The 24,045-nt window shown below is 42.6% G+C and overlaps 1 protein-coding gene across 1 annotated transcript in view; it reads left to right on the top strand.

Annotated features, from left to right (window-relative positions):
• The window catches only part of Ets1 (E26 avian leukemia oncogene 1, 5' domain), a 121,580-nt gene that overhangs the window by 219 nt on the left and 97,316 nt on the right, over window positions 1-24,045 (top strand). The window contains exon 2 of the mRNA NM_001372534.1: window positions 12,897-12,979. Coding sequence (NP_001359463.1) covers window positions 12,911-12,979 — 69 coding nt within the window. The 5' untranslated portion in view covers window positions 12,897-12,910. The remainder of the gene's footprint in view (window positions 1-12,896; window positions 12,980-24,045) is intronic.

Here is a 24,045-nt window from a genome sequence, read left to right on the forward strand (position 1 = left end):
ATATCCCATTGTTTAACAATATTTTTGAAAACTATTTCCTGCTCTCATTAGATAAGCTTAAACATCAAGACTCTTGTCACCTTCCACCTCCCCCCCCCCCCAGCACACATTGTTGATCCTTGCAAATGGCATATCACAATTCTGAATACCCCTTGCAAACCCTTTAAATAAAACTGTAGTTTTGCTTAGAAAATTTCTTTCTTATTTTTTTTTCATTCTTAGTGAAGTCTACTATCTGCTCTGCCCCACCTCTTACCAGCAACTTAATGAACTGCTTTCGTAGAGGGGAAATTGCTACTGGCCAAGACCTTCTGAAAAGCCAGCCTATCACTTCTTCTACTTCGAGACTTAAGTCATACAAGAGCTCACCAATTCTTTGTCAGGCTCTGTGGGTCATTGGTTGTGGGGGTGTCTCCAGGTCCGAGGGACTTTCTTCCCCCAAACTGTACTGCTATCCCGGGGGAGGCTGGAGTTGGGACTGCAATTCCCCTTTGCAAGGGATGGAGGCTTCTTGTTACTGTAAGGTTGTCTTCTATCACCTTTCAAAGTTGACTTTTCTGTGAGTGAACTGTGCAAAGATGCTGGGTGGCAAGATCATGACATTCCATTGTAAGGTTCCCTTCTGGGTTTTTTCTTTTTTCTTTTTTTTTTTTTTTTCTTCTCTTCTCTCATCCCGAAGCCCTTTTCCTTCCTACTTTGTATCGCTGCATGGAACTGGGTGGGAAACAACAGGAAATCCAGATCCTGAAATGTACCTCTGGCCACTTTGTTTGATTTGTAAAATTACCCGACACTTTAACTCTTTCATCAGCTGGGGTCTGGATTACCTCACCGCCTTTTTTATCTAGCAAGAAAGACTTTGGTTTGGCAGGCTCGGTCCTCGTGGGGCAGCTGGTGGCCTCTATGGCTCTGATTTACCTGCGGTTCCAGAACCCAGGCCAGAGAGCTGTAAGGGGTTAATTCGTGAGAAGTGCTTTGAAGATGAAAAGGTCTTTTCATGTGTCCAGGCATTGTAGTTATTAATATTAATATTTGAAGCACACTGCTTTAATTGTAAATCGACAACTTCTATACTTAGCCATCAGTAGTGCAATAACAAACAGCAGGCACCAGCCCACCAGACTCTTCTGTTCTGGATCCACTGCTGGGGACATGGGGCACAGTCTGATTGCTGAGGGGCTCTTTGCCTCATAGACACCTTACACCCAGGTGCTAGTTACTAGAGGCGCCAAGAGGTGCTACAGCCCAGTCTGGAGAAATGTGGGTAATCCTGGCACCTGGCAGTCTGTGACCTTGGATTCTCTGCAGAGCCCCTGCCTCTAATTGCCTATTCAAATTTCCCAGGGATGGTGAAGTTCAAAAGCTAAGAGGATCAGAGCTGAATTTTGCGGATGAGCATTTGGACTCTATGGGAGGCTGTCTCTGTAACTGAGGAGAGGTCATTGAATGAGCACGGTGTGTTTGACTTTCTTTAAAATACAGGTGATTCTCGGTGTCCCACCTGGCTTACATAGAGGGGAGTCTGTAATAAGGTAGTATAGAGCTTTGAAAAAGAAAAGAGCCAACAGGAGCCAGAGGAGTTGGAAGTAATAGTGTAAGACATTGGGTCTGTGAGTGCGGGTTCCTAAGGAAGAACTGGGGTAAGCCAAACAATGTAGTGAGGACAGGAACTGGGCATGGAGATTTCTGCCTATGATCCCACACCGCCTCAGCGTGTTGGTAAATTTCTCACCCCTAACTCCAGTTCTGCTGAACGTGATGATGTTTTTGAATGGACAGTTTCATTTATCTCTATGAGGAAATGTAGTCATTCTTATGGCTTTCTTCCTTTCTCTTGTTGAGAGAATACATCTCAAGACCACCACCCCTGTACTTTCGCGTCTTCTTTTTATGGGTGGGCTTTGTGATGTTATTTATTGGTGAACAGAGACACAGCCTCCCCACCACAATGATTCTTTTCTCATTATGTATTCAAATTCCTCAGTGACATCAAAAAGCACAAGAGATGAGTATATGCCAGAAGTTGGAGCTCCCACCCTCCCTCCTTTCTTTCCTCCCTCTTTTTTTCTTCATGGGAAATTGAAAACATTTAGTATCTGAGTGACATTAATATGTGAGGCAGCAATTTAATGGCATTTATAGCAACTCTTGTTTCTTTAATCCTGGGAAAACTTAGACACAGAGAGCCTTCTTGGTCCCCTTAATTCTACCGAGGATGTAGCCTTACAGCCTCTTTTAATGCAGCCAACTCTCAGGAACTGTCACCCACCTGAAAGAGGAGAGCAAGCTAACTTTCTGTGCAGTCACTCAGCGTGTTCCAAGAGGTGTTCTGCACAGGCCACTTCATTTACATCAGTAGGGTGAGCTTTTGGTGAGACCTGACCAGAACAAAGAGAGTGTGAGCACTGGGCTCCTGGATTCAGTAACAGAAAGTCCAAACTCTAAGATGCACAGAAGCAGCCTGGATTTTGCTAGGTTTCTGGGAAGATAATGTGGAGAGGGCCTACTGTCTAAAGATGAATTTGTAAATTATTCATTGCTAAGAAGATACTGACTCTGGGAAAAACCTGCATGTCTGGATCGTCTAAGTGAGTAAACCATCCTAACGTGGTCTTATGTCCAGAGTAGACTTTGTTCCCAGCCTTGTGTGGTGAAGGGCACACAATATATGCATACACATTTTAAATTTTTACGTTATTTATTTTAGTAAATGTTCTGTGGAGAAAAAAAGGGCTAAAAATAAAACACAAAATAATTTTAATATTTAGAGTCTATGAATATTTTCTGAGTTCAAGTGACACAAAACAAAACTGTATCTTGGGCAGAGAAGGGGAGTAGGGAAGGTTGTCTGAGATAATATCTTTTCTCCTTAGAGCAGAAGATGGTGAATTTGATGTATCTATAGTGTGGGTGTGGTTCCAGAAGCTCCAGATAAAGCAGGGAACTTTGAATACCAATGTCAGGAGTCTATCACTCATGGGGAAAATAAGGTCTCTCTCTCTCTCTCTCTCTCTCTCTCTCTCTCTCTCTCTCTGTCCCTCCCTTCCTCCCTCCCTCCCTCCCTCTCTCCCTCTCTCCCTCCCTCCCTCTCTTCCTCCCTTCCTTCCTCCCTCCTTCCCTCCCTTCCCCACTCTTTCCTGCTTTCTTCCTTGCTTGCTTTTTTTTAAAAATAGTTTTCACAAACATTTGGACACTTGAGGAAATATTTCGAAGAATTTCTAAAGGTTCTTTGAGTCTTTTAAAAATTGGGACAAGGGGCTGAAGAGATGGCTCAGCAGGTAAGAGCACCGACTGCTCTTCCAAAGGTCCTGAGTTCAATTCCCAGCAATCACATGGTGGCTCACAACCACCTGTGATGAGATCTGATGCCCTCTTCTGGTGCATCTGGAGACAGCTACCGTGTACCGTAATAAATAAATACATCTTTAAAAATTGGAACAAGTCAACCTTCAGCCTTCTCTTTTGGTGCCTCTGGGTGTTGGTCCTTAGATGACTCCTGTGAGTAAGACCACTGCCAGTCTCTGCCTCCTCTGTAGGAAGGTCTCACTACACTCCTTGGCCTGAAATTCCTGGCCTTGAGTGATCAATCTGAGGGCTTCAGTTCCTTAGGGCTATAAAAGTATAAAGGACTAGCCACATTTCTTGGGAAAGACAGAAGTCTTGGCCATGCTTTGGCATGGGAGACTCAGAGTATCTCCTGAGCTACACATTTTGTCTCAGCCAGGTGTGTCTTGGCCCTAAGATCTGCAAACTTCTGCTCAGCCTTGGGCAGAAGTGTTTGCTTCTGTTTCCCAGGTGACTCTGCTTCCTAAGTTTTCATCTTAGTAAAAGGTTTTCTAAGTGTAATCGGGTGAGTTCAGTATGCTCCTGGGTGAGGTCCTTAGACTGTAGCCTTGTCCTGACATAGTCCTCTTAGTGGCCTGGAGCTGCTTATAAGCAGAACTGTGGGATTCAGATTCATGTGCACTTCATTGGGTGGCACTGCCTCAAACCAAAGACAACAACAGCTACAAAAATGGAAGTCCCAGACAAATATGGACCCTTTCAATGGTTTCTAGAGCAGCCTACTAACTTGACTGTATTTATAGCCAGTTGCTATAAGTGTTAGTCCACAAAGGTGGATATACGTAGACATGTATATATACATATATACACATATACACGTAGACACATATACATATATTCACATACATATATACATATTCTGGCTTATATATAAACATACACATATATGCATATGCATATGTATACACACACATATATGTATATATATTCTGGCATATATACATGTATATGTGCTTGGCATGCATTCATATATATATATATATATATATATATATACATGCACATGTATATATGTGTATGTGTATATGTGCATGTGTGTGTGTGTGTGTGTGTGTGTATGTACTCAATTCAGGAATCTGCAGTAGTTCCTGGTTTTTGTGACTGCAACTGCAGTCTTTGCAGGAGCTCTGTTGGACCTGTAAGAATATGTTTGCTTCTTGGGTGTATGCATAACAATAGTACAGGATGCCTAGCATTCACTGAAAACTATGCCTCTCTTGTCTTCTGAAAGTTCTCTACTAAAGACATTCATCCTATGGTTATAAAAGGAATTTTTTCTTGATGACTTAAATGTCCAGTTTTAGAAAAAGACGTGAAGATTTAGACCATGGGGTTTTAGGTCTTCGCCCACCCACTTCTCTCCTCTTGTCTCTCTCTCCTCTCTTTCTTCTCTTTCCTCTCTCTCTCTCTCTCTCTCTCTCTCTCTCTCTCTCTCTCCAGACAAGGCCTCACTGTGTACTGCTGACTTACCTGGAACTCTCAGCCATCTGTTTACCTCTGCATCCTGGGGTTAAAGATAAGCATCACAACATCTCATTCTTAAATAGGTAACCTCTGCTACCTTGAGCTGTAAAAATAATGCTAACGTATAATAACAATAAGATCCGTCTTTCCTACTAACAGTGAATGCCCAGTATCCTTGATAACACAGCTAAATGATTATAGTTTGTATATGCCTCCTCAGCAGTCCTCAAAGGGTTGGCATTCTTGTCTTCATTTTATGGTTGAGGAAAACTAAGACTGTGATGCTAAGAAATTCCAGGCGACGAATGGCACATTCAGGAAGGTGAGCCATGCCTACACACAATCTGCAACTCCGAAGCTTTTCTTGGCACCTCAGCTCTCTGGCCTTGGCTTATTGAAATAAAAATGAGCTGATTTGATTAATTTTTTTCTGAGTTGAAAATTCTGCAAAACCCCTTTGAGTAGCAGAATGCCAGCAAGCTGTTTAGCATTACACTGGGAAATTGGAACCTTAGAATTTGGGCAATAAAACAAATGAAACCCCACCATGAAAATCACAATTAGACATAGTCCCAGAAGTTGCTTGCCAGATTTGTGAGATCCATGTCGGCTGGTATCTTTTAATTCCGTTTTAGAGGCATATGTTTAAAACAATCCAGTCCCCCTGGTCTTTCTATGACCTTTCTGTTTTGTTGAGATCTTCTAAGAAGCAAAGACTCAATATAAATTTTAGATCGTAAATGTAGGTCACACCATGGATTGAAAAGAAATTATGTAAGATTCTAGACTCTTGGAGCATTTCTTTTAGCAGCATGCACTGGGTGAAAGTTGACAATTTCATCTTATAATTCTTCTTTGGGTTTGACTTGGCCAAGGATCTGTTTAACCCTGAACTTTAATGCATCCATGGTGGAGAAGAAAGGAGTACATAACATCATTCTTGCAGACTCTCCTGTGTTGTTTCCAGGTCTGAAGTCTAAAATAATCTTATTCAATTGTCATCACTTACCTTGGCCACAGTGCATCTGAAGGTCAAGTGTGCTCATTTGTTGCTCTTCAGGGTTACACACGGAACTGAAGAACAATACTGTCAGGGCAATGTTCTTATTATGGAGGGCCACTGCTCTTATGATGTGCTCCTACATGGAACCTGAGTGACTAGGGGGAGTAGATTGCTCATTTCTGACGTGTTTCAGAGACTACAGTTGTCACTGGCCTGGTGGAATTTGGAGGCTCTCAGAGCTCAGCAGAACCTTTCTGTCTATTGTTGACAATTCATTGTGACAGCATGGCAGCTACAGGGTTTCTATCCATGATGAAATTCAAAAGTCATCTATGAAGCACTCCTTATTCCTAGCCCCATAATGTATTACAGTAAAATCACCATTACAAAATTATTTTTAAATTGTATGCTTATGTGTGTGGCTGGATAGAGGGGCAGGTGCCTGCAGAGTTCGGTGAAGGATTGGATACCTCAAAATGAGTTATAGGACATTGGGGGTGCCTAATTTGGGTGCTAAGAACTGAACCCTGGTCCTCTGTGAGAGGTGTATTACTCGTAGCCATGGAGCCATCTTGCTAGCCCCCTTAACCGCTTTTTAGTCCTCTATAGAAAACATTAGTGAGATATGTCTCTCTGAAGAGCATATATATATATATATATACATATATATATATATATATATATATATATATATATGCTTATAACTTCATAATGGCACAAGACCATTTTAGTATTATAAAAAGATTAGTTATATGTATACTTAGAGGTCTTGGCAATGCCGAACTTAATTAGAAAGTCCAGAGGCAGAAAAATAGATAGGTGTGAGGGTTAGGTGATAGGTTTTAGAGAGGGATAGAGATAATTCCCAGTAATGTGGGAGAGATAGAAGACATGCTAATTGTGCTGCAGTTAGTACTTGCTATGGGAGAGCTCTGTGAAAGAGTAGGTGACCGTGGAAGATGCAGGAGAGGGCAGCACACATCATTCAGAACATTGTCTTTATCGGTCAAAGCCACCATTTAAAGTAGGAAAGGATACTTACTCCCGGGACTCTTCAGCCCTTAATGAAAATGAGGGTCATTAAATCGTAGGAGCGAGGAAGAAAGACTGCTCTCAGCTCTAACCACCCACTTTCATCCCTCCATGGTTCTCAACCCCCTTAACACTGCGACCCTTGAATAGAGTTCCTCATATTGTGGTGACCTCTAACCATAAATTATTTGAGTTGCTACTTTGTAACTGTAATTTTGCTCCTGTTAGGATCTGTGTTTTTCCATCCTCTTAGGCAATTCCTGTCCCGACACACAGGTTGAGAACCTCTGCCTCCCCCTATCCCCAGGATGTTCTGTTATTTAACATGAGCTCTCTTAAACTTGAGCTTTTACAAAACTGGCTGTGGTAGCCTTCATTGTGCTAACAGTTCAAAAAGATATCTACAAAAATGAGTGGAGAAATGCCATGGACCAAGTGTGGGAATTAAGATATGATGGAGGAAGACAGACAAAATAGTGTGGTACATTAATTAGATTAGAGATAAATGCAATGTTATCTGTAGTCATAACTACAAGTGGACACCCTCCACATTATTTGGTGAGATAGTTCTATCCTAAAGAGATCTGTATCCTTTTGGATATGCTCTGACATGTTCCTTTACCCAGTCAACAAATGCAGGTTGCATGATTGGTATGCACCATTTGAAAAAACATGGTCTCTCTTTCAGGCAACTCATGGGTCTAGGGGAGATGACAGCAGAGTATCATACTTTGTTGGAGTTCAGTGTCATTTACAAAAGGAAAATCAGGGTGGCCACGGAGTATAGGACACATCTGGATGGCATAGTCAGACTCCTGTTTCTATTCAACAAGTCAAACATTGAGAATATTCAGGAAAAAAGTTACAATAACCTTGAACATGTACAGACTTCTCTGTCAATATAAGCAACTAGGGCATATAGGGAAGTCTGGGCCAGCTTGGTCTATGTATAAAAAGACTCCATCTTAAAAAAATGGCAGTAACAATATAATGTTGGTTAAGTGTATGTTATGAAACACAGAATATTGGTATGTATTTACAGTCTTAAGAGAAAACAATACTTACTGACATAGAAAAATGCCTTATGTCAAATATTAATAAAAAAGCATAGGATAAAACAGCAGATTAAAACTATATCATGAAGACGATTATCTGTGGATAGTAGGATTGCAGATTTTTTTTTACAGCCATTTGAAGCTTTTCTGATTTATTTCTCCCCACATCTAGGTATTTATTAGTTGGTGAAGAAAATATAAGGACTAACTATAAAATAGCACAGATCAGTTCAAAAGAACCATTTCATTAAGCCAGCATAAAAGTGACAGTTGATTTCTAAATTTAAATAACGGACAACAAACAAAAAGCAACTTTTCAAGTCCAGTTTTCAAAAGTCAAACTGTTTGCTGGCATTCAGAAAGCGAACTTTAAATTAAAGGAAGTCACCAATTTCAAGACTTTCTATTTCCAATTTAGTGTTTTGGGGTTTTGTTTTGTATTGTTTTGTAAGAGAAAAATGATTTCAGAGCATGCGCGTTTTAAAAACATTTGTAATAAACGCATGCTACCATGTTAAGCATTTGGAGAGATTATTTACTTTGAAATAGGAGTTCACTTTGTAGTCCAGGCTGGCCATGAACTCACCATGTTTCTGCCTCAGTCTTGTTTGGTGCTAGAGTTCTAAGAGCTTGAGGAATAGGTGGGGATCAAGTGTGATTTGCTGGGTAATTGGTTAAGGGCATAGATGTTCTCTAAGAACCAATCATTTCAAATTAAAAGCCCTTGACTGATGAGACCTTACCTACAGATGGCATCAAGCAGGGCAGAGCTGTGTGAACTGGATTCTGCTTGATCAAGGCGCATCTCCCCAGGGTCCCTATTCTTCTGTTGCTTTGACCTCACACATCCCTGTTGCTTGCTAATCTCTGCTTTGTGATTACTGTCTCTAGACCTTGGGCGATGAGACCTGGCAGGTCCTGGCAGAGTTACAAGGCCCTGCCTGGACTAGGTGCAACTTGAAATCGCCATATACTTTACAAAGACAAACACTTTCTAGAAGTGAGTGGAAAACTAGTTTTCAAGAGTTATATTGGATATGAGACATCCCCATAGGCTAGACTGTTGAATGTTTTTTGTTTGTTTGTTTGTTTGTTTGTTTGTTTTAACTGATATCGTTAGCTTACTTGGTTCCTAAGGTCTAGGATGAAGAAGGTAGAGAGGCACAGCAAAAGAAAGGGTGAAGCTGCAGGGTCGGATGTCACTGGGCCAGCTGACCATGCATCTTAGACTTCTTCCTCATTGAAAGGGGGCTAACAACAACCAAAGTGCAGGTTTTCTAACGTAGATGCTAATCCACAGCAGGTATTTGCATATCAGTCACAGGGTATGACTCAGCGGGAACCCAGCGATGTGAGGTGGAGGGATGGATTAAATCTTGCTCTGGGGAGCTTGATTTTTAGTGAGGTAGGGCTTGTAAGGGAAAAAAATGACCCAGTGCCTGACGAGCCTGCTTGTATGGGGCAGTGGAGAAGATAAGGCGACGTGAAACAAGTAGTGCCGCGAACATGGAGCAACAATTACTGCTTAGAAATGGACTTGGAGAACGCTCATTTCTAGCAGTCGTTATCCAGACCTGCAATCTCTGCAGAGCCTCTGATTTTGTAAAACAAACGCACTTCCAGCTGATCCATCTCTTCCATGCTTAGTCTTATGAGGATTGTTTATCCGTCCACCCACCCACAGATTTAAAAACATCAAATTTCTGTCATGCAAAATGAAAAAAGCAGAGAACCTACCTTCAACTAGTTGAGAATCAAGTGGGAGAGATAAATAGAAACAGATGTTGGTAGAACCGGTGTGATAACGTGCAAACAATAGGCAGATAATACGTTGGAGAGTTTTGGAGAGGAATAGCTAGCCCCTGCTGGAGTGAAGAGTAGCCGAGCCAGGGGCGGGGGGCACTGAGGTCTGATATCAGCCTAAAGCCTTCAGGAGACACAGGGCTCTCAGTTCTTCGGGAAAACTAAGTACAGAGGGCATTTCCAGGTTCATTTCAAGCAAAGTAGGGCAGAGGGGGGAGAAGCTGAGTGGAAGGTTGCCGATACAGCGGGGCTCTGTGGGCTGTGGACTTGGAGAGAGTATCGAAGGTGGAGGATCCGAGGTTAGCAGCCTGACTTTGGAAGCACCCATTCTGTTAACTGGGCAGTGCTGGTTCCACTGAGGAAAAGCAAATTCAGCTCGGGGTGATTCAGTGTTCCCAAATGTTCCCATCGTTTCTACACTGAGACAGGTCTCAGGGCTGCTTCTCAACTAGAGAGGAATCAGACGGTTGTTTTTTCTTTAGGTAATACACATGCGCAAAGCCAAGCCAAGAAGTTCAGGTCCAGCTGATGTTCAAGTAGTCATGTGGGAGGGAGTTCTTGTGGGCCAAAAAGCCAAGAGGAGAAAGAACACACACACACACACACACACACACACACACACACACACACACACCCTTTTGCATCTTCGGAAAGGGTTTGAGTTCCAGCAGCTGTTCTATGTCACAATCTGCAAGTTGGAAAAGGGGCAGGTTCTTTTTTTCTTTCTCCAAAAAAATAATAAAGCAGCAATCCGTTTCTGTCCCAGAGTTATTTCCTGTGATGAGAGCCCTTGAGATCCCTGGCAACTCCCTCTTTTCAGTTTCCTCCCTGGGCAAAGGGCTTTTCCCCAAGGGAAGTGTCATTCATGCTGTGGAGCGTATGGTCCAGCACAGAATGCAGCAGATGTTCGGCCAGAGGTTTCCTCCCTCCCGCCATCAACTGGAAGAGAAAACATGTTTCCACCGGACCTTTTCCAAGTGTGTTGCTATGAAGGGGAGTGTTGTCTGGCTGGCAGACAGAAACTCTTGTTGTCTTTGAGCTGGGCTCCAGCACGATACTGCCAATTCACAAAGTTCTGTCTCTTGCAGATGTATATGAAAACTGCACATGCAGAAGGGTGAAGGTCCTTGGCTGCTAGGGGAGTCCAAATGATTCATAGGGCCATGTGGTTAAACCTCCCTCTTCAATCTTCCACGATTTCCTATTCTCTGTGCCCCACAGAACCAACCACTGCTTAGGTTTTCCATATTTTTGGCAAACTACTGATCACAATGCGATACAGTTATATGTGAATGAATCTCTCTTCTCCACTGCTGAAGCCATAGACTGTCTTTCTCAGCTTTCTTATCCTGCGTCTGTTAGAAGTCAGGAGTCTGTGTTTTGTTTACTAGTGTGCCTCAAGGCTCCAGCACATTGCTTCATACATAGAAGGAGCAGAGTAACTATTGAAGCAATAAATAGATTTTTAATAAACCCTGCTGTATGGTTGTGAGATAGAGGACAGGCCTGTTGGGACCATGGGATCTCTGCTGGGTTTTGGAGGGAAACCAGAAAGTTTACTGGTTCCCAGGAAGTAGCAATCCCTCGTGCCTGGACATTTCCAGTATAAAGGTACAAACCATCTTGCAGGACCCTGGGGGGGCTGGCTGGCATTTCCTCAGGCGCTCTCATCACGGTAAGCCATTTTCAGTATAGGGGATTCAGTTCAGCTTTGAAGTCTCATCCTTGTATATATCAATACATTTTGAGAGTGACTTGTTAAGGCCTTTAAACTTAATTTTCAGGTTAAAACAAAACCAAAAATCAATAACAGAGAATGCTTCAGTGACAGAGGGGACATTGAACAAGAAGACACCATCTCTACAACACCTGGTTGGCACAGGTCCACATTGGTCCGTGTTGTGTAGATCTACCTCCTAGTCCGTGCTCATTGTCCAGCTCAAAGTCCAAGTTATGGAGCTGCACAGTAATTTTAGCAAAATCATTGGACAGACAATAGATGGGGGCAGTGTTCTTGGATGGCCGTCCTTGATCTTTCTTAGACACTCAGCATTAGCACTGCAGAGCTTCTCATAGCTTCTCATTAGCTTCATTTGTTGCAGCAGGGACAAGATGAAACCCTAACTAGCATAGCTGTATTCTGGGAATACAGCCCTGTGAACATAGCTATGTCACTGGCTGTCAGGCACTATCAACGTAGGGAACTGAAACAGCACATTGGACACAAAACCAATCTCTGTACTTTCTATGTTCTGAAATAGGCCGATTGATGGAAGTATACACAGGAATGAGGGGGGCAGGAGGGGTGGCCACTGGAGAAGCAACGGGGGTGGGGGTGGGATGAAAAGTCACTTCCTAACAATAGGAATTTGGCCTTTGAACGATAGGCTAGGAATGTAATCTTCTCAATCATTCAAGAGAGGCATATTTTTATGTGTAGTATTGAATTTATGAAAGTGTGTGAACTTTTGCACTCTGGAGAGCACTCAACTCAACAGAAATGTTTGATATATCAACGATTTTCTTGGTGACCAGTAGCTTGCTGGAAAATCCCTCTAAGTCAGAATGTTCATAGAACATTCTTTGCATTCAGACTTCCAACAGAGATAATAGCTCTCAATAAGAACATTTTTATTATTTTTTTTCGAGCCCTTCTCTTGATAGGAGATGAATTTGTCCAGTCTTTTTGAGAGAGCATCTGTCTATCTCTGTGCCAAGGATTGGGGTTCTTCATGGAAGTTTTTTTTCCCCTTTCTTCTTCCTCTAAGACAATCTATTTATTCTTTTATCAATAATTTATTTATTCCATATGGAATTCTTGCTGGGTGACAGGCCTGAGTGGGCTTGTGGAGACATGAAACATGGGTGGAGGTCTTATTTAAAATGACACACAAGAATTAGTCCCTGCCTAGAAATTCTGTAAAAGGTTTCGATTCTGTCACTGTCTGCCATGTCTGCAGCACACAGACATGATCTGCTATCTATGTGGGTTGGCTATGTTAGGGTCTATTTCACCTCGTCCCCGGCTTAGGTTATCCACCGTTCTGAATTCTGTTTACTTCTCTGCCTCACAAAGAACTCAACAGGATGGTTGCTGGGAAGGCTCCTAGGTCTACGATTGGATGCCTTTGGGGGGTTAATGTCCCCACAGCCCTGTGCAGCCAGAGGCTCAGTCGATGTTTTCTCTTGTGCAGGTGTGGAGAACAGAATGAGCTACTATGTGGATCCCACTGTGGGCAGCCCCTCCACTTTCTCTGCACCTCATCCTGCAGTGGCGGTGAGTGATGATCTCTTCCCTGCTTCCTTCCCTTACCCACCCAGCCTCCTCCGTGCATTTCTTCTTGCCCCTGGACTCAGTTTGGACCTCTTGGAAGAGTTCTATTATGAGATTATGTACATTTTCTGTGAATAAAAAATAGAAATCCAAGAATCCTGGATTTGTTGAAGGTTTTTAGTTTCAGAGAATGTGCCTCCTCTTAAGGAGCTATTGCATGGTGTCTAGAGACATAATGGGCCGTCAAATTTTGGGACGGCTACCATCCCTTAGTTGGAAGAGTCCAGGTATATAGGTAAGTTTCTACAATACCCCAACAGCTCCAGAGCAAGGATATGCAGCTCTCAAAGTTGGTTATCCTTCAGGCAAGAATGCTGGTCTAGGACAGCTTCACATTTGATGGCAGATCCTGCTACATGCCCAGATTGTTCTAAGTAGGCTTGATTTACCTGTAAAACATCACTTTAAAAAGTGAGACAGTGTTCCCATCCCAAGGGGTTCCATTTAGCATATTATTTTAATAAACATCTTTTTTTTGAAGTAGCAAGAAGAATAATTTTATTTTTGAGGTTACCACAACATGAAAACTTGTATTGAATGCTGCAGTATTAGGAAGGTTGAAAACCACTACTGTATACACACACACACACACACACACACACACACACACACACACCTGCACACAGCCATCTCTCTGGCAATCAGCAACACAGACATTAAAAGGCAGGCTTACCAGGACGTATCTAACCCTCCACTCTGGATGGGCATCTAGCAGATGAGCACAGCTGTGCTTTACCTGTAAAGACCTGCTCTAGCCAGGGAGTGTTAAAATATAGCAGAAGAAAGAATGCTGGAAGGAAAAATGGCTTGTCATCTTGTCCATTGTATTAAACATCTTTCAAAGTCAAGTCTTTTCTGGTCCTGAAAGATTACCAGGTAGCTGAGTCCCACAGTTTGAACTAAAAGTCCGATTAGCATTCGTTACTTTCACTAGAAGCATCCTTGAAAAAAACATCATCATACACAGTTGTTAAAACTCTGAAGTTCTCAGGCAATGGCCCTTTGATGAAGAACTCATGTTCCCTGCCCCCAGGTCCAATCTGTCATGAGCAGGGCATGGAGTCTTCTGGCTTGTAAGGTCAGCTCCTCTCGAGACTGTAATGAAGGATGGGATGTCATAGCCAGGAGGTAAAGAAAGAACACTTTTGGCAGCTGTCTGGCTTTTGTGTGGTAGGGGTTTGGCTTCCAGGTACTTACATGGTAGGTGTGTGGGACCCTTTCATATGACCAGAGAAGTGCTATTTTTCTGTTATGCTATGCTGGCTAGCCCTTGTGGGCTCTGGAAGTCCCTCTAGTACTGGCTCATTGGCTCTTTCCTGCGTAATCCTTCTTTGAACACCACACTGCTGGCCTACCTCGAGGAGGGCAGGTGTGGGAGGGCTAGACTGCTTATGGTTTTAACTAAACATAACATAGGCTGGTTTATTTTAGGGTCAGGGTTATGTCAAGGTTCCTTCTGACAAGGAGGAAGTGTGGAGGATGGCCAAAGGAATTACCTTATTTGGGCCCATGTAGACAGGATACTAGGAAGCATCTTGAGCCGTGCAGAAGGTAGGGGTAATGATTACCTACTAACCACTTCTCAGAGCTGCAGGCTTTGGAACACATAGCAATATGATCAGGGTCAAGGGAGGGTTCCCAGGGTGCTGTTCTACATGGAATATACTGATACCCCAGAGGTTAAATGAAATACACATTCAAAATGTCTTTTGATAAGACTGTTTAGGGAACATCCCTGTCTGAGGGTAGGGTGACCATATTGAAGAGTCCCAATTCTTTCACCATAGTTCAAACATACTCTTTTTTATAAATATGATGCCTATATTTTCCAAATGAAAAATTCAAAAACTGTCCTACAAGGCTTTATAAACAAACAAACAAACCTGTGAGTATATCTTATAAAAGAATTCTAGGCTGGCGACATTGTAATGGTCTGATTTCCTGTCAGGCCCCAAGTTCCCCAGAATAACAATTCAAACTCAAAATAAAAATAAAACTACCCAGGCCATACAGCTAGGCTTATTCTCTGACTTGCTAATAACTTAAAATAATCCATTTATATGAATCTACATTCTGCCACGTGCTCAGGTACCATGTGGCTGTTTCATTGCATCTTCCCTGGCGAATCTCTCATGTTGCCATCATCCCAGAATCCCTTCTGCCAGCCAGATGTCCCACCTTCTATCCTGCCCTTTCCTATAGGCCATAGGTTTTTAACTGACAGGTGATGCATCCATACAACACACAAGAGATTCTCTCTACAGGAGATGGCTCTGTGGGTAGAAGCACTTGCTTGGAAAGCATGATCATCTGAGTTAGGCTTTCGGATCCCATGTGAAGGTGGAAGGAAGTCTGAGCCCATAAAGTTGCTCTTCGACTCCATCAGGCTGCCACACACATCACGCGCACTTTAAAATGTTTCTAAGATTTAAAAACAGTTTTGCCTTTGTCTGAAGGCTACTGTGTTATGCAGAGTCAAGCAATATGAACTCAGGGCTACTTTATAACAAGTGATCACTGAAGGCTTTGGGAGAAGGAAATGTACCTGAGTGTACACTGCATGTCAGCTTGAGAGTGACCTGAGAGAGGCTGTCAGCCACTGGCTGGCTCAGGCATCTGCCACACAGTCCTAGACTGTGCTAATAGGACTTGCGTGCTTGCCCCGTTGGCTGCATGTTAAATCGGTGGTACCAAAGAGCATCATCCCAGCCAACAAGTTCAGCTACTGACGTTTGCAAAGTAAGTCCCACAGGACAATCCTCACCCAAGCTATCTCTCAGAGTTTTGTTTGTTTTAAGTGTGGGGTGTGTGTGTGTGTGTGTGTGTGTGTGTGTGTGTGTGCACGTGCGCGTGTGCATGTGCGCGTGTGGATTTGCATGTAGCCTTGTTGAATCCTCTAGAGGTGAAGTCACAGGAAGATGTGAGTCATCTGATTTGGGTGATGGGAACTGAAACTACATCTTCTGTGGGAGCAGTATGTGCTCATAGCTGCTGAACGGTCCATCTCTCCAGTCCCCATCTCAGAGGTGTTGAGATTAATTCTGCATCCCGTCATTCTCTCCAAGATCTAGAAAATCCCCTTTTGTATCTCCCTCTCCTCCCCTCCCTTACCTTTTCATTCTTTTATATAGTGCTGAGGATTGAGCTCAAGCATGCTAGACCAGTGTTCTACTTCTGAACACTAAACCTCCAGCCACCTTTATATTTGTTATAAAAACCTGAGACAGGGTTCCCTTAATCTTCCCATACTAGTCTTGACCTTGTGATCCTCCAGCCTCACCCTATTAAAGAGCTAGAATTACATGTCTCTGACACCCAGTCTGGCCTCTTTTGTTTATTGTATTTTTCCTTTCTGTTATGATTGATTGACTAATAGACTCTCTCTCTCTCTCTCTCTCTCTCTATATATATATATATATATATATATATATATGTATATATATATATATATGTGTGTGTGTGTGTGTGTGTGCGCGCATGTGTGTACACATATATAATTTGTTTCTATCTTCATATACTCTAGGTCACAGAAGGAGAAACCACCTTCCTCTTGTTCCTTAAGATGAGGTTGGAGCTCTCAGGACAGCTTTGGGATACACCTGGACTATATTCTTTTTTTTTTTTTTTCTGCTAAAACAAAACTTTTGAGATTGGATAATTTATAAACAAATAATCAAAACAAACAACAACAACAACACATTATTTTTAAGCTCCATTCTAGAGTCCAATAAGCCTAAAACTCCAGGGCTATATCTAGTAAAGACTTTCTTGCTGTGTTCTAAAGATTGTGAAGTCATCTTTGAGTGTCAATTTATAAATGTTTGTTGCAGTTTTCCTTTTAACCCAGCTAGCTCACAAATAATCGAGACTGGACTATTATATTTATTTAACAAGCTTTAAGGGACAACAACTGAGTAATTAGTATTTTAATCTTCCGAGATTATCGGGCTACCTCGAAGTTAAAATTCCAGTGATATTTTGCATTTTAGCACTGGTCTGGCTCTCTGGGGTCCAAGTTCTTTCTTGTGGTGCCTCCCAGACTCTCTTTCAGTGGCTAATGTGCACTTCCCCTCTTTCTCCATTCTCCCTCCCCTGGCTCGGAAGAAGTCCAGCCCTATTCTTTTCCCTGCTCAGTCATTGGCTGATCAGCTTCTTTATTGACCAATAAGGGAATAATTAGGGGAGCAATGGACACAACATTAAGAAATGAGATTCTCAGAATAAGGATTGCAACCAGATGTGGGGTCCAAAAGGAACCAGCATTTGGATAATTCATGGCTAATCTTTACATGGTGCACAATAACATTGTATCTACAAGCTTGGGATGTGGAGTTTGAGAGTGAGTGGGTGGGGGGAGGGGGATGAGCATAAGAGAGTGAGGCCAGGAGGAACCTAACTGAGCTCAGTTCTTCTCATCAGGAATCTGCCTCTACAATCATAAGGCTGGCTGGCTCAGGACAGCACAGTCTTTGTTCTCAGTCACTATCGATGGTTCCACTCCGAGGTTTATCATAACAGTGATTAAATTCTTACCTGGGTTGTAGGGGATGATTCAAAAATGATAACCACAGGTTGTAGAAGACCACTTCGAAAAGCACATGCATGTTGGAGGCAGAAAAACCTAGTTTGTTATTCCTTAAGCAGCAAAAAGTGAGCAAACCAGTAGCACTTTGAACCATGGCATTTCTGTCTACCAAACAGGTGACTATAATCTGCCGTGAAGGTCACAGTGCTACTTCTATTGGACACTCTTGTCCAGTGCCTCCATGAAGGTGATCTTGGTTAATTCCTCTTATTTTCCTATCACTCACCTTATCTTTCCTTTCTATTTTGGCTTCTTAAATTATGTTAAAAAGATAATTGTCATGGGGTGTGGAGAAGAGAAGATTTTCACTTGTCTCTACAGGGGTACTGTTAAACAAGATGGGGGTTAGGTGGTGACACTCTTGTTAGGAAATCTCCTTGCTTCATGCTCCCTTCAATGAGAAAGAGCCCTCTTACCACCAGATCAAATTTCTCTTGTCATGGGCTGGTGGTTTTCAGCTCTATTGTGTAACCAGACCTGGTTCTCTTGTCTAGAGTAGTTCGCTTTAATAGGGCCTCCTAGGACAGATTCTCTTCTAAGCCTTGGCTCTGGCTGTTGATAGCCTCCTTATGTCTATCACTCATGCTTCAGGTTTCCAGCTTCTGGGTGTGTTCATGGAGTGATCATGTGCTGTTCCTGTGCTGTGTGTTTGGCCACCATGCTTGCTACTGTGAAGCCGTAATAGATACTACCCAGGCTCTGTGGGAATCAAGTGGAATTGTGGTTAGTGCTTTGTTTAGAAAAGTGGAAACACTCACAAGAAGTTCAGAATCTCAGTAGAAGCCAGAAAAGATATTCTTTTTCTCTTGTTGCTTGGGTGCAATGTTGGCACTTATGAAAGTATGGAAGTTTAATAGAGTAACTACATATGTATATGTGTGTCTGTCTATCTACCCATCTATCTATCATCTATCTATCTATCTATCTATCTATCTATCTATCTATCTATCTATCTATCATCTATCTATCTATCTATCTATCTATCTATCATCTATCTGTGTGTCTGTCTACCTGTCCACCATCTGTCTGTCTTTTAATCATCTATTTTTCTACCATCTTAGGTAACTTGATATTTCTGAGCTGTTAGGGTCAGCCAGTACAAACTAGATAATTTCAGAGTCAGGCTACAAGTTGAATATTACAACATCAGAACACAAAGGCCCTACATGGTTAAATAAATTGCCCAACTTCATAATACCAGCAAAGCATAGAATGTGACCCTAATCTCCTTTTAAATCTATTTTTATTGCTATCACTAAATTTATGAGAGTAGGAAACTTATAAAGAGAAAGTTATTGCCACACAGAAGTTATTCTTCCTCTGGAAGCTAAGAAGATCAAGGCCTTGATAGGTTCTGGGTCTTGTGAGGCCCTTTCCAGGATGGCGCCTCATTGCTGTGCCTTCTAAGGGAGATGAATGCTCTGTCCTTTCAGGGCTGAAGGATGGGAAGGACTGAACCTACTTCCTCAAGCTATCTTACAAGGGTCTTATATTATCTGTGAGCTGCCACACAATGATTTTCTCACCTCCTGGATGCCCCAACTTTTAATGTTATCATATTGGTGAGTACATTTCAAAAATAGGCCTGGGGAAATGGTGGCACAAGCCTTTAATATCAATACTCAGGGAGTAGAGAAAGGTGGATCTCTGTGAGTTCGAGGCCAGCCTGGTCTAAAGCGAGAGTTCCAGGACAGCCAGGGCTACACTGTGAAACCCTGTCTTGGAAACAACACCACCATCAACAACAACGACAACAACAAAAGATTGTGGGAATGTATTCAATCATAGCAAGTCCTTACTACAGTATTCATTTTGTTTTTATTTATTTATTATTTTGAAGTAGGATCTGGAATTCACTTTGTAGACCAAACAGGACTCAGACTCATAAAGATTGGCCTGCCTCTGCCTCCTGAGTGCTAGGATTTAAGTTGTGTGCCCTATTCATTTTTCAAAAAGCTATTTGGTAGCATATGGAGACTTAGAACCAACTTTTATTCATGTACCTTATTTATGAAAACTTGGCTTCCCATGACTTAAGAAAGAGCCACATTTCTCTACATAGACCACTGAGCAAAGTGCAAAACTGTTATTTATCCTGGCTGCCATGTTCTCCTGACTGGATTCTACCCCAAGATAGCAAATCAGTATTACCATACTCCTCACACCATGGGGTCCCTGAAACTGTCATCCCGTGAGGGTACTGGTACAAGTTTAAGGGCTTCTGGCTGAGTGAGGGGTAACAGAGAGACCCTAGGAATTCGAAGCTGACAATTGATATCCATTTCACCTAGAAATGTCTCTCCACAAGGCAGTAAGGTCTTCAGACTTCCAGGGACTTGTTAACACTCCACCATTCCCACGCTGTTGCACTGGGTCTCGGTGAACGTCGGATGTGAGTGGAAGCCTTATGGTCTGCAGGGAAGCCAAAAGCAGCTCCCCACGAAGAACACCACCTCTGTCACTCAGCCCTCTGTCTTGCTTCTTTTTGTTTCCCAGAGCCTTTAGAGGGTCAAGCTTGCCCTTTCACCAAGGTCCAAGCCTATCACTCCTCATTGTTTTAAAAAGAATTTCCTGGCCTTGAGTCTAAAATTAAATTGCCCCCTGGGACTTTGCTATTTTGTATGTTCCTGCCTCTCCTGGTGGCTATTACCACCCCATTTTGTGCCCCCTCCTTCCCAGGCACCCCCAGGAGAGCTCAGAAGACATTGGCTGTGCCTCCCTCCCCAATTCTCAACAGAGAAAGTAAGTCCAGGAATCAGCTCTATGTCCCTGTACTATTTTGAGGCCAAACACGGCCTGATAAGAATTCTTTCTTAGCACTGCCCAAAGAATTCTATAGACATGCTTGGCAGTCCGAGAAAGGAAGAAGGAAGATGCCTTACACAGCATCTTGTAAGACCCAGAGACTTCCGGATCTATTAGAAGTCTGTGGGATGTCTTATGCATTGCAGTATTTTATAATCTTCACCGCAGGAGAACTCAGTAATTGCTCAACCTCAGGAACTGCCTAAGCCCCACTTTTTCCTTCTGAATAGTGGGTTATATGGGAGGAAAACACTGAGTGTGCCTTTGGGAAGCATAAGGACACAGTGTGAAGGCTCAGTACGTGACAGGGACACTGCCATGAACACACATTCTGACTCTGACAACTTTTGGCCCAATGGACTTGCTTTTCTCTCCCAAGGGGCAGTTGATCTGAAGATTGCCAGTTACAAGGTCAGGAGAAGGAATGTGTTCAGGTCAGCAAAATGGAGAGTTTGAGTTGGCAAGGAACTTGCAGATCATCAAGCTCTCCTCCTCCGGAAGCAAAAGCTTAGGGAGGTCAAGTGACAGGCCAGAGGTTATACAGCTCTGTGGTGGTAGAACAGGGCTGACACACAAGCATCCTGCTTTATAGGCCTCTGTGTTCCTGGTAGAGTATGCAAGTGTCTGACATTCCCAGAACATAACCCAATTATCCTAGATGACATATCACAATGTCCATCCTGCTCACTGCTGACTCTACTGTAACTCTGGATTGAAAAACATCTTGAAGTGTTTATTGGGCCATCTATGTTTATGGCTTAAATCTAAACCCTGGACTTCAGTAGTCAACCAAGGGAAAGGCAGTGTGTCTATCCAGACGCAGGGAAAGGAGAGGCAGGGGGCAGTTACTGAGCAAACACCTGCAACCTGAAGGCTGTTTGGCTAAAGCTGGAGAGGCACTGGAAGAAGCTCCCACACTTACACAGATACACTGAGGCCACCTGTTTCTGATTTGGTATTATAAAATATCCTCTTATTCTTTCTTTTCAATTCTGGGGGACTTTGGGGACTGTGAACAAACAGAATGGCTTTGGGATGTAGCAAGACTAGTAGGGGAGGGGAAATGGTGGCTCTGGAGACATAGCTGCCTGCAGGCTAGAAGGAACAGTAGCTGAACCTGACTCTGATGCATGAAGCAGAGAGGAAGCACAGACAGGGACCTTTCATTGTAAGAAGAGTGGATTGGTCCCCTGAGAAGATGTCCAGTACATTTAGCCCACCCTTAGAGCAAAGTAGTGATAAAGCTGTGTCTTTGGTCTTCTGGATTCCAGAGTTAATGTAGGTGGGACTTTGAGGTAACAGGCTCCTGGATGCTCTCCCATTATGCTGCTCTGCAGAGATGCTCACTGAATTGTTCTTCACAGTAAGGATGATAGAACATGGCAAAGACTACAAGAACTATTATTCTTTGGCTATTATTCATGGTTCCCTGTTCCCATTCTTTCTTAGTGGACACTTAGAAACCACTACTCATGTTTAAGCTCACTGTTGGCCACCACAACTGTATACAATTACTATATTTTTCTTCTATAACGTTTACCTATTGCCTCTTTTTTTTATGCCCTCATTTCTCATACCATTACAGACCTATGGATCTAAATTGTCTCCCACAGGCTCATGTTTTAGAGTCTTGGTGGGCCAGCTTGTGTTATGACTTTGAAAGCCATGGAGCCTTCAGGAGGTGGGGCCTGGATGACACAAGAAGTGACTAAGAATAGTGCTAGAACATCCCTATTCCATTCTATGTTCTTGATCAGCTGCTATAGTCACTGTGGCGCACTACAGTGCCTCAGACCAAGCTGTTTGACTTTGCCATCCCTGATATGGTAGACTATGGCCTTGTGAAACTTCAAGGCCTAATAAAAAGTTTCTACCCTTGAGTTGTTTCTGTTGGACATTTTCTTATAGAGACAAGAAAAACAAAGGACAAAAGAGCTATATTTTATGGTTTCCCTTTTTGCTTTACCTGCCGGTCTCCCTGAATCTGTGCTCAAACTAGAGTCTTTGTGTAAGCAGCTCTAACTTCACTCTTTCCTGTCTTGGAGACTGCTCTACTGAGTGGCTCTGCCACCCCCCTGTCTAAACACAGCCCAGAGCAACATTGTTTTTCCCCTTCCTTACATATTCCCCGAAGCTCAGCATTTTCACGGTACAAGAGCAAGCGCTCGATGTATCTTGGATTTCTTTTCTTTCTTTGCCTCATTCAAGAAATCATGCTGACCCTTCCTTTAGAACGCTGCACCTCTGTTTCTACCTTCACCCCTGGGATGACACAAATCTATGTCTTTCTTCCTAGCTGGATTAGGCCAGATTAATGAGGCTTCGTGTGAGGTAGGTAGCCAAACTCCACAATTAATCTGAAGACTTATCTTGATGCAATTTTAAAAATCATAATCAGCTAAAAATTATTATGGAAATAAATGTTTAATTTAAATAATTTGAAAATAAAAAATGATACCTGGGTCAGTAGTATAGATTTATGGTCTTGCCTCAGCTCCATGTAGCTTGATAGGACTCTTACTGACTGTCCCACCTCTTCACCTTCTTCTACTGCCCAGTCTGTCCTACTTAGCACCATCAAATGATTCTGTCTAGAATGTATTGGGTTAATAAGTCAGATAGACTACCTTCATATTCTGGTATTTATGTCTTGCTCCTTGCTTGTTGTACCTTCAGTCTGATTTTGTGCTTATCACACTCATTACAGGTACCCAAGACAGTGCTTTTCTCCAAGGTTTGTCCCCATCAGAGAAAGTCTCCAGCTTTCTCTGACTTGCCCGAACCTTGTTTCGTTCCTCTTTCTGTAGTTGTTGTGTCTGTTTTGACCTTTGGTCCTGCCTTCTTCTTTACCTTTTGATTTCTTGGCCATTCACCAATGTTCAATATCAACCAGTCTATAGCTCTCCTCTTAGTTTGCCTTCTCTAGAAAGTCTTCCCTGCCACCTTTCTTTGCTACTTTGCGGGTTCTTTTTCTCCCACTCCTTATCTATCTGGTTTCAGGTTCTACCACTAGATAGGAGAGAAAAAAAAAGACAGGGAAGAAGGGAGGGAGAGACAGAGACCGAGACAGAGAGACAGACAGATAGAAAGACAGAGTGAGAGATTCCTGAGTCCAATTTCTTTTCTTTTTCTTTTGTTTTTTTTCTGAGCATGACTACTAACAAACTCCAATCTACCCTGCTGAACGACCAACAACCGCTGACCCTGCCTCTCAGGGTCCTTGCATTTATATACCTTCTGAAACGTTTCCAGAATTCCAAACATCACACAATCGCAAAAACTATCTGCAGCTGATAAAACCATGCTTTTGCTAGAGCAAGAGGCAAATCATGAGCAGTACTGCAGATGTCTGAAGTAGCCCTGCATCCTTATACCTGGGATTTAAATGACTCAAAAATGTCACTACAATTGTCCTCTTCCCTGGTACTTACTACTGTTACACCCTCTCAGTGTGACTTCCTGTTTACTTCTCTGTTAGCTCCCATTGTGTGATAATTTTTTTTTTTTTGCTGGGGAGACAAATACACATCTAATCACCCTAGATAGTCATCCCATGATAGACAAAAATATGGATATCACCAGAGTACACCTTGGTCAAACAATGAGCTTTATTGAATTT

Source organism: Mus musculus, chromosome 9 (assembly GCF_000001635.26).
Source record: "Mus musculus strain C57BL/6J chromosome 9, GRCm38.p6 C57BL/6J".
Taxonomy (NCBI): Eukaryota; Metazoa; Chordata; class Mammalia; order Rodentia; family Muridae; genus Mus; species Mus musculus.